This window comes from Pundamilia nyererei, unplaced genomic scaffold (assembly GCF_000239375.1).
Source record: "Pundamilia nyererei isolate P.nyererei 1_Seehausen unplaced genomic scaffold, PunNye1.0 scaffold00153, whole genome shotgun sequence".
Lineage (NCBI taxonomy): Eukaryota > Metazoa > Chordata > Actinopteri > Cichliformes > Cichlidae > Pundamilia > Pundamilia nyererei.
This window is the reverse complement of record NW_005187554.1, coordinates 1,015,433-1,026,816: the sequence shown is the minus strand read 5'-3', so window position 1 is coordinate 1,026,816 and position 11,384 is coordinate 1,015,433. Positions and strand designations below refer to the sequence as shown.

General features: G+C 40.0%; 1 protein-coding gene across 5 annotated transcripts in view; it reads left to right on the top strand.

The window, feature by feature from the left end:
• The window catches only part of eef1db (eukaryotic translation elongation factor 1 delta b (guanine nucleotide exchange protein)), an 11,660-nt gene extending 4,497 nt beyond the window's left edge, over positions 1-7,163 (top strand). For 2 of the 5 annotated variants that reach the window (XM_013913829.1, XM_005745066.1), the window contains exons 4-12: positions 1,104-2,371; positions 2,834-2,951; positions 3,886-3,957; positions 4,709-4,771; positions 5,113-5,209; positions 5,667-5,779; positions 5,855-6,058; positions 6,149-6,343; positions 7,024-7,163. In XM_013913829.1, the coding sequence (XP_013769283.1) occupies positions 1,104-2,371; positions 2,834-2,951; positions 3,886-3,957; positions 4,709-4,771; positions 5,113-5,209; positions 5,667-5,779; positions 5,855-6,058; positions 6,149-6,343; positions 7,024-7,062 (2,169 nt within the window). In that variant the 3' untranslated portion in view covers positions 7,063-7,163. The remainder of the gene's footprint in view (positions 1-1,103; positions 2,372-2,833; positions 2,952-3,885; positions 3,958-4,708; positions 4,772-5,112; positions 5,210-5,666; positions 5,780-5,854; positions 6,059-6,148; positions 6,344-7,023) is intronic. The other 3 variants (XM_013913831.1, XM_013913832.1, XM_013913830.1) reach the window with 2 other exon arrangements.
• The last annotated feature ends 4,221 nt before the right edge of the window (positions 7,164-11,384 follow it).

Sequence of the window (11,384 nt, the reverse complement as noted above, 5' to 3'; positions counted from 1 at the left end):
CAAAATGCAGCAAGATATTAAAAAAACAGTTTTATCTATTAAAAAACACACTATATCGGAATCATATCGATATCGGCAGATATCCAAATTTATGATATCATATCGGACATAAAAAAAGTGGTATCGTGCCATCTCTAGTTAGAACTGGGCGATATGTTAAAATTATTGTTTCTCAACATCAGTCAGACAGGTATGCATTGCCTGTGTATTAATGGGGTAAGGCACCTCTGTATGAACAGTATCTCACATCTTCTTGTGTATAATCTACTAATTCTATGAATTAATAGTTTATAATCATAACCACATGGAAAGGATTGTGTTTTGTTTTTTTTTAATAGAAATTCTCACAATTATTTAAAGTCTTTGTGGATTAACTTGCTTTATTGGGGCAAAGCTTAATTTAGACTTCTGGATTGAGCATATGTAGAGGCTACGATGTATCTTGTCAGAAGTGAAGCTTATCCATTGTGATTGACAAGCCAGTAAGCATTCTGTTTCGCAGTCTGAAAATATGGTGAAAAACTTAGCTCGAGACTCCATAACAGGACTTCACTAAACCAACAGGTGATGACATAGCAACCAAGAGCATCATTTATTGAGGTTTGGCCACTATGCGCACTAACGTCTGAGTCACACAAGCCTACAGACCAGTCAGTCCTGGCAACCGCCAGATGCTAAGGAAAATGTGTATTCCATAGGCAGTTGGCTAAAACCGTCTCGTAATTGCTTTGATCATTAGCATTTTGAAATGATGGACTTGTCTCCAAATACTGTCCTGCTTCTTTCTCAGCTGTGGCGAAAGTGTAAAAAGTGCAGTGCTGAATTCTCAAGGTGACAGACTTTGTCCAGTCACCTAACTTCAGTCTACACCATCTGCTTGCATGCTGCATGTTTTTCTCTGCTACCGATTTGTAGAATTTGTTTTGTAGTGTATTGCCATAAATGTGCATCTCTGTAACAAAGCAAAAGTTCAATAATTCATCAGCAGCACTGTGTAAAATAGATCGACCCCTTTGTGTCTTTAAACCTCCGTGCCTCTCTCTCACTAACCCAAAAGCCTGTGACTGTTATTCTCTTTTCTTTGTCTCTGCAACGGCGCAAAGATGTCTAAGAAGAACACCCAGAGCTCTGTAGATGATCAGTCAGAGCATGGTCAGCCTCCCAGCCACTATCAGGTGGATCAGTCCACAAAGACCATGCTAGGTTGTAGAAAGAAGGCCGAGCCAGGCCAGAGAAATGGAGAGACCGCGTCGTCGTCTCCGGAGAGCGGCAGCATAAACGGAGAAGGAAAGCGTAGTGGCAAAAGCCGTCGCCGCAGAAAACGTTTGTCTAATCCTGAGAGCCGCCCAGAAGAAAAAGTCGACAAGCACAAGAACGAGGAGAAAAACAAACAAAGCAGTCAGCCGTCTGATCACCTCTCTGGGTTGATTGGTCTGCAGTCTGAGTGCGCGAATGTGTGGTTTGAACGGAGCGTCTACGAGAGAGCAGAGAGCCTCTACCAGTGCTGGCTGGCAAGCTCTTCTAATGGGACCACCCAGTCGAACCGATCACCTCCATCCTCCGGGAAACAATTGAACTCTTCATCCACTGCAGCTCCACCTTCTGCTGGCCCATCATGCAACCATGGTGACCAAGTGGCCTGCCACCATGTTGTACAAACAGTGTGGGTAAACAAGACGACATTTGACCAAGCAGAACGCCGCTTTGTTGAGGGGTCGATGCAGCCATCAGTTCCAAACTCTCTGGACCTTCAAGCTCCATCCAGTCGCTCCACTGCATCCAGAACACCTGATGAAGGATATCAGTCTCTAGCCCAAACTCCTGCAACTCCTGTCATCCAAGCAGCCATCACACCAACCGTACGGCAATCAGTTAACGGACTGCCCCGCATCCCAGTGGAGCTGCTCAGAGACGTGTGGCTGGACAAACCACTTTATGACCGTGCTGAGGCAGCCTTTTACCAAAACCTGTATGGTAACAATTCCACCAAACGGTCCAGCTGCACTGCTACTTCCAGATGTAGTGACCACCCTCAAAGCCTTGTAGAAGAGGAAGAGGAGGAGGAAAATGAAGAAACTGTAGCAGAGGAAACACGTGTGGTCCCACAGGGGAAAGCTGAGGTCTTCCATGCTCTGCACCCGATACAAGAGGAAGAGGAGCCGGCTGAACTCCCGGAGAAGGAAGAAGCAGCAGCTGCAGGAGTTCGCTATTTCCTCCATCCGAACAGTGAGCGGGTGTGGCTGGACAAGTGGCGGTATGATGCTGCTGAGAGCCATTTCCATGGTTGCAGTGGGAATAAAGCTGTGAAGAAGGAGCGCAGGCCAGAAGCAGAAGCCTCATCAGTTGCCTCGGCCGCCCCACTGAGGGACAAGTATGATCAAACCGGGAGAAGGGAACTGCTCCAGATGTTTCAGTTCATCTTTTGTTTTTTGGGTTTTTTGACCATCATATCACCTCCATTCTTTTCCCACATGAATTAGATTTTTCTTTCCTTTAAGCCATTCTTTGTCATTCATCTGTGTTCAATCTTTTCCTTATGCTTTGTGTTTTGACTATCTGACCCATTGTTGTGTTTTACCATCCTCTTTTTTTGTTATGCATTTGTATAGTTGGATTGGGGTGGCTGTTGGTGGAGAATAGCTGTTTAAAACTAAATTAAAATTAGTCTCTTACAGAATAAAAAGTCAGATTTTGTATTGGTGAAATCTCTGTATGCTGAGTGATTTTTAGTATAAGAATTAGTAATAATTTAGGCTTCATTTCCTTTTTCCCTGACCTTCTGTGTCCTGTTCATACATCCCTGTCTTTTCCTTCCCTGCTTTCTACTTTGTAGAAAAATGAGTGCAGTGGACTTTCTGGCCAAGGAAAAGGTCTGGTTTGACAAACCACGCTATGACGAAGCAGAGAGGCGCTTCTACGAGCACATGAATGGCTCACCACAACCTACAAAGGTAACCACGCTGCCTTACAAGTTAAATCTTGTGCTTTAAGCTTTTAATCATCACATCTAATCTGAAACCATTGTACCATATTAATGTGGATTATTTACATCTTAAGTGTCTTTGCGTAGAGATTAGATTCTAACAGTGCATAGATTTTGTTTGTTCTGTTCTGTATTTGATCAAAACTGTATTATTCCACAGGCTGAATTTGAAGTTATATTTTATTGTAATTAAAAATAAATAAAGTAATACGTTAGAATATACCTTCTGTCTAAGGACGAATTTCAGTGTATCATATTTGAGATTGTAATGTAAGTATATTTACATACAAATACTTACAGGTAGATACAGGACATTTTTACTGGAAACAGAAAATAATTGTACTCTAAGTAACTTTAAGTAACTACACAATTTCCTGGTAGTTTAGGGGGAAAACAAACAATTTTTCGCCATCTTATATCATTAGTATTTTGTACTTTTCAGGGCCTTTTGGTATTATGAAGTGGATTAATCTTGCCTTTTTACATTATTATTTTTGTACATCATTATTGAATATTCATTATGTTGATTATTTATTATTGAATTATTTTATTTATTTATTTATTTATTTTTTACTTGCGCTGTACTTAAAATTATTTAGTATAATTATCTTTGTTTCCTGTAAAAACCTGACTTGTTAGCTCCTTATTCTAGTGTACCAACCTTAAATATTTGTATGTAGATATAATTACATTGTAATTTAAATAAATTACGGCCTTGGTCGTAGGCCACATTAAAATGTAAACATCTAAGTAGATCGCCGTAGATGCAGTTTTTTTTTTTGTTTGTTTTTGGGGGGTGGGGATGGGGGGTTGTAAATCAATCTAATATTTTGGAATGAAATGTTTTAATTGTGGAGTCTGTCCTTGCGTCATAAAGTTGACAGCTGTTCATTTTCTTGAAGGATGCTGGCGCCAACACCATTCTTCAGGACATTGCCCGGGCCCGGGAGAACATCCAAAAGTCTCTAGCAGGGGTAAGTATCATCGAACACGCTGTATTTCCATTTGATGGATAACATTGATGTGGTATTAAAAGTGCTTAAATTATCCAAGTACATGTATGCATACTAACATAATTTCACCAATCCCGACCATTTAGATCAGAGCATCCAGCCTTTTAGTTTTGGGGATAGTGTCTTTCTCTTTTAAGTAAATGGAGATGACAAATAGAAATTGTCTTGGAAATAATTTCAAGTTATTCCAAAATGTAAGCTGTCTAATCTTGGTTTACATATTTGCATAATGCCCAGTTCAGACTACTATCAGGCACTGTGATCATCATCTTTTTAAAAAGAAATAATAGTGCAGTCTGACATCGGCATAGCTCAAAAACTAGTTTGAATTTAGAAATAACATAGCTATAGTGCTATCATTTTATGGTGACAGTCTAATACACATGGGACCAGTTGCCCTCCTTTTCTCTGACTTTTCCTAGCTTTCATTTCCTTGACGGAGATGGATTAAACTAACTGATAAGGGAGATTTTGTTTGAGTTGAAGCTCTCTGTTGATCTGAAGGCTCTAAAGTGTAAATGTGGTTTAGTGTAAAAATGTGGTTGTAGTCTTTTATCTCTTCTGTGACCTCCGAGCTCTGTTTATTTCCTGTGGTTGCTCCAGTTGCTTTCTGTTCTGTGCTCCTCATTGCTCTCCTTTTGGCATGAACTTCAATAAATCCTGCTCCTTCCCTTCTCCTCATTTCCTTTCTTCCCTGAAATCTGGCCCCAAGCTGAAGACTACACTGTGTAACAGAGGGTCTGCTCAGCCTCCCATAAGCCAACATTCTCAGCTTGTAAGTGCCTCCAAAGCTTGTGTGTCACTGGAAGCACCTCTGTCAGTGGACTTTGTTGAAAACCACACTTTACTGATCTGAATACCTCAGCTTACAGATGCCTTTTCTGTGCAGTTTCCAATTCAGACACAGTCACCTGCATATTTCTACTGGGGTCTGTAAACTGCTGCATACTTGTGCTGTCACTTTCTGGCTCTAGAGCCTGGCTGTTGAGACTGCAACCTGCTGTTTTCTCACACATGGGTGTTCTGTTTGATGAAAAGACTAATATTCCACATCCTCCATCAGATGTTCTCATTAAACTGTATTGATCCCTCTCCGTTTCTGTCTTTGCGGTTCAGAGCACAGGCAGCAGCATCAGCAGCAGCTCGGCTGATCACGGAGAACTCGTTTCCCGCATCAAGAGCCTGGAGCTGGAGAACCAGAGCTTACACAAAGGTGGGTTTGTTTTCAGCTTTGATCAGGTGTTAATGCATTTTCCTTCTTTACTTACAGCAGAGCTATTTTGGTGCCCTCAGCTGAAGTTAAGTATTATTAGAACTGCAGCTAATAATGATCAAATGACTTTGACAGGATTTTTTTTTTTTTTTAAATGCATGAAAATGGTGTCATCACACTTTTTTTTCCCCCTAATCAACAAGCTCTCTAACTGCAAATGCAGGCACCAGTCTAGCAAACCTACAGAGCTGGAGACCTTTTGTAAAACAGAGACAAGTGAATGAACAGGATTAACTACTGATTTACATTTGATTGGTTGTAAAGTTAAAGGATTATTCAGTGCTGTTGTCTTAACTCTCACAGTGTTTGATCTGCTAGAATATGCATCACTTCTTTATTCATATTCACATGTTCCTCATTCATGCTAAACGCACTCTTGTATCTCATGTCTCTTTAGTGGTGGAGAACTTGAGGGCAGCACTTTCCAAACTGGAATGTCGGGTTGCAGTTTTGGAGAAGTCTCCTGCAGCCGTCAGCCCAGCTTCTGCTCCTCCAGTCCCTTATACAAACGTGAGTTTTTAAACATTCAACCAGCTTTCACCTTTTAGAATCCAGAGATGTTTCTACTCTTTTAATTTTCTTCAGGGCACCGCTGTCCAGCAGAAGACCAGCACCCCAGCTAAAGAGGAGGAGGAGGAGGAGGATGACGATGATATTGATCTGTTTGGTAGTGATGAAGATGAAGAGGCAGACAAACTCAAAGAACAGAGATTGAAAGAGTATGCAGAGAAAAAGGCCAAGAAGCCTGCCATCATCGCCAAGTCCTCCATCTTATTGGATGTCAAACCTGTAAGTCTGCTCTGTCTGAGCCCGGTTTTAGGTCAATTATTTAAAAAAGAAAAAAAAAAGCTCACTGTCTGTTTTTTCTGCTTCTTTTAGTGGGATGACGAAACAGACATGGCGAAGCTTGAGGAGTGTGTGCGCTCAGTACAGGCTGACGGTCTGTTATGGGGGACGTCCAAACTGGTTCCTGTTGGATACGGCATCAAAAAGCTCCAGATTGCGTGTGTGGTGGAGGACGACAAAGTGGGAACAGACATGTTAGAGGAGGAAATCACCAAGTTTGAGGATTATGTAAGTCTTGTTCAGTATTTCTGTTAAGCTCTCATACAATAACAGACTAACTGGGCATCCAGAATTTAATAATCACAATAGCAATCACCCCACAAAAACCCCCAAAATCAAATGATGCTCTAGTGACAGTAGGAAGGAAGAACACTCAAACTGCTGGAAAGACCTAAAGAACCAGGCTCATGGAGGGACAGCCATCTGCTGCTGAAATCCAAATCGCATTAACTTGCAATAGTAAAACGGCTAATAGACAAAGCCACCGTTTCCCCTCTACTCCTCCTTACTCTTTTAATGCTAATTTTAATTACATATATGTATTTTTTTATCATTAAAATGTAGGTAAACATACTCAAACATAGAAATTAAAATAGATTAAAAGCATCAGAGAAGCTGGAGTGAACAGATTAGGTTCAGTGAGGATGGCTCACCTAGGAAAATAAGAGCAGTGTGTCAGAATCATCACATTATCTGCCACAGTCAGCACACTGCTGCCACCTTGAGGCAGAAAGGGACAAAGTGAAGCTGAAAGACTCCATAACACGAGCAGTTGTACAAGAACAGTTTGAGTCATTTTTTTTCTTCAGGGTGACATCAGGAACAGTATCTGGTGTAAAATCAAAACATGCAGTTACTCGCTGTCGTGAATAATCCTGGTACACTTACATTCTTTTGCTTTATTTTAGGTCCAGAGTGTCGACGTAGCAGCATTCAACAAGATCTGACCCCGTCCTCTTCATGTCTTCATGTCATGCCTTGATTCTCTGCTGATTGTGTCAACGGTTAAAAATAATAATAATAAAATAACCTCTTGCACTGAACCTAATTTCTCTGTTTCTCGTATTTTGACGGAGGTCTCAGAGCAGATGGATTTAAAACTTGCTGCATGGCTGAATGTGGTATTCAGCCATTCCAAGAGGAATGTGAAAAAAGATGTCTGAGGTGAGGGGTGTACCACAAAGCAAGTTTATTGGACAGCACTTTTCTTTTTTATCTTTTTAGGTAGGTGCCTGTGTTTTTTAACCTGGCTGGAAGATCATAGTGATGCATAGTAAAATAATAAAGCAGGTTGTGTTGAGGCTTCAAGTTCCACATTTCCACAGACTCTTCACAAAAAATGCATGTTTTATCGGTTTCAAGTCGCAGCTGCAGATACACAATTATAGATAAAAAAATGAAAAATTAGAAACTGTTACCTCTCTGTGGGCTGTTGATTAATATTCACTTGCAATTTCACTTAAAAAAACAAACAAAAAAACAATTTGATTGGAGGATTGTAGGACCACTCCCACAGTCTATCGCAATTTGTCTTCATTTTGTGCACAAGAGAGTCAAATCATGCATTAAAAGCCGCACAGACACTAAAGCAGAAAGCCTGGTTTCATCAAACAGCTAATATAAAGAAGACTGGCTGTGTTACAATACAAAAGGTGATAGTAGAGCTACACAGCAGGATAGAGAGGCTTGTTGAAGTTTTCCTCCACCCTGTGCAGGACATGGACCTCTGTGTTACAAACTAGAAGCAGTGTGTGTAAGAGAAGATGGAGGTGTAGTAATGCTCATTCAGTGTCAGACAAGTCACATAATTTCTGTCAAAAGTGGGAAACATGGCAGAATTAGATGCATTTTTTTTTTGCTGTGTAAGTAAACTGGTTAAACAGGAGGAATGTGTTTCCATGGCTAAACTGCTACTCCCAAGCCACCACCAAGCACAAGTGTCCGATGTAGTGGTGTAAAGTACGCTGCCACTGGTCTCTGGAGCAGTGAAGATGTGTTCTCTGGGGTGAGGAATCAGGCTTCTGTCTGGCAACCCAATGGGCGAGTTTGGGTTTGGTGGTTGCCAGGACAATGGTAGTTGTCTGACTGCATTGCGCAAAGTGTAAAGTTTCAAAGGTGGTGTGGGATTGTTGTTCAGGAGTTTGGGCTTCGCCCCTTGGTTCCAGTGAAAGGAACTCTTAATTTTTCAGCACACCAAGACATTCTGGACAATGTTTAGGGATGGTCCCTTCCTGTTTCAACATGTCTGCACACCAGTGCACAAAGCAGGTCCATAAAGACATGGACGAGTGTGTTTGTGCAGGCCAGTCAAGTTCTTCTACACCAGAGTCCTGACCCCGATAGAACACCTTTGGGATGGATTAGCGCGGACACTGTGAGTCAGGACTTCTCATCCAACATCAGATTAACAAGAAAGCTGGGATAGTTTATTTTATGTTTTATTGGTTTGTTCACTCAAATAGAAGATCTGGCTCTCTCTTACACTTCTGATCACATACATACGAAGGATTCAAATGTATGTACACACGGTAATGTAAACTATAAGAGCAGCTCTTATTTGGTGATGTTTACAGCGACGTTTTCATTTAATCGCAGGATTTTCACCCCCGTGTCTTGCTTTAACCAAAGGTACCTCTTATGATGATTCACTTTCGCTAAGTTAGATCTTTTTATATATTTTTCAGGTTTCAAACCTTTTAAAACCCAAAGAGGAGAAGGGGTGAGAGGAAAGTTAGGGTGAAGTCAGCTTATCCCCCTGAGTGATGTGACTCCCAGAGCTTATTAGAGAAACGGTAGAGAAATGATAAATAATAATGAAGCATTATAATCACTGTGATGGATTTCTGAATTTCAAGGAGTCAAACACACAAGAGTTTCAAAGTTTGAAATTCCACGTGTGCTCATATTTTAGATAAAGTTGTGGAAGTTTTCAGAGGCTTGATGTTCTGTTCAGTTCATAGTAACATTTATTTGACTTACTAGTGAAATATGCTTATTACTGGTTTAATACAATTTTATTATTCATTATTTAATGAAAGTGATTCTGGGCCACTTAGTAACCTTTTGAGGATGCAATGCTTTCACTTGTCCACTAGATAGAACTATTTAGCCTTGTATTATATAGGCTGGGTAGGAAGGTCACCCAGAGAGACAGACTAAGGTGAACTTGCCAGGTAAGATAACATGTAAAACAGATACATTTTATTTATCCCAAAGTTGGGAAATTCCTTTCTTACAAGGTGGGTTAAAAACATCAAATATAAAAACAAATATTTTAACATATGTACCTCAATAACAATAAAATCCAATAAAGCATTTTTTAAAATGAGGTAATAATTAACCTGAAATAAACTAAAAATACAATAAATAAAACCAACATTAAATATAATTACAATCTAATTATAATGGCTTAAACTAGGACAGTTAAAATGCAGAGAACATTACCCTTGAGTTCCTAGTTGGAACTTGATAGCTGGGCAGCGCAGCCTGACAGACAGTTATCTGTCTCTCTGTGTTAGCCTGTAAGAAAAACAATAACAGCCGATGACAGGGTGTGCCAGCAGAGCCAAACCAAGGGCAAAAAAGTCTTCATGCACCAATGAATCTCTGAAACCAGCTTCATAGCGTTAACTTAGAGGTAAAATGTGATCCCTTGACCTGTGCAGCAACATTTGTCATTGGATCATTGGTGCAAAATGTAACACATCTATAACTAAATTAATTAGTTTTTGAAACATAAAACTTCTTGTTTGAAACAAAGAAGCTAGAAGTATATAAATCAAGAAAAAAAACTTCTAAATTGATCCAGTGGTTGAAATTCTTTCATAAAATAATTGTTATCCAAATGGGAATGATTGTCAAACTAGAAAATTTTGAAATTTTTTAAATTCAAGTTGCCAATAAATTAATGGTGCCAGGGAGACGTGTTTTTAAATTTTGATGCTTTTATCTATTTTTGAAAGATTGTTTTTGGTCTTAACAAATTTTGAGATGTATGCTAACAGTAGCAAGATAATTAGCCTATAAAAGACAATGCTAACATGCTAAAAATTTAAAAGCTAAACTATTGATCTGACATGTTCTCTCTTCTGGTTTACTGGCTCAGCAAGCTATCACTTAAAGCAAACGTATGCTAATGCATTTTTTGGCATATAGGCTAATCACTTGCTATCTCTAAATCCAAAGTAACTGATATAAACACATAAGCTAGTCAGGAACAATTTAAGTTTGTAGGAATATGTGCATGTTATGGAGCAATATATTTAGAGTGTTGGGGCTAGACTTCACCAAGCATTGTGTTATCATTTTGTAAGAAGGGTGACTAATTGCACTAAACAGTCTGAACAAGATTAGTGTGTTATGAGCCACATGCATACATGTCTGTAGCGTTCTTCAGTATTTACCATCATAGCTCCATAATGGGTTAAAAAAGAGTGCTCTCTGCTTCCTGTAAGCTGCTCCACTCTGGTGCTTTCATTCTTTTTTTCCCAGTATTTTTGTGAGGTATGTGATTATTTTTACTTGAATCCTGAGGGAACCCCATTTAATGGCAGTTAATAAATGTATCTAAACTAGTTTAGGGATTTATATCTACCACTGGAAAAAACAAAGCAAAACAAAAAAGGTAACAAAAGCTTTCACTTTTCCCTCCACTGGGAGCTTGACTTTAAATGAGATGTTGATTTGCGCTAGAAACAAATAAAACAATTATACCTCACTGACAGGTTTCTGCCTCTCTTCCCTGAAGAAAAATAAGCTTTAAAGAGCCAACAGTGAATTTAATGGCTTGTTAAAATACAGGGTTTTTGTTGCAGCAGAGCCCCTGTGGCCTGTTTCACTTTGCAGACAGACTAATGTTGCCTCAGCTAACAGCCTGTCTGTCTGATTATCTGTCTGTGCATCCTTTGACAACCTGCTCCCTATAAAGGAGGCCCCGTCTGGGCTTTGAAAGGTTGCAATGGGCCCATGATGACAGATGGATGAATGGATCGATGCAGTAAAGACTGGGAGGTTATGAAGCAGATGTACTCAGAATAGCTTCACAACATCTGTCTTTCGGTCAGTCATGAGTGACCCAAACAAAAGTTAAAGTCAAACAAGACCAAACACGAAACACAGACGAGAGCATTTACTGTCTGAGGCATCATCGGCCCCAGGAGAAAGAAAGGCAAAGGAGAGGGTGGAGGGTGAAGAAGGAAGGAAAGAAAACCCCCAGAGACTACCACTCCACTGGCAGATTTGAGCAAAGTGAGAAGAAAAGAGTATTAGT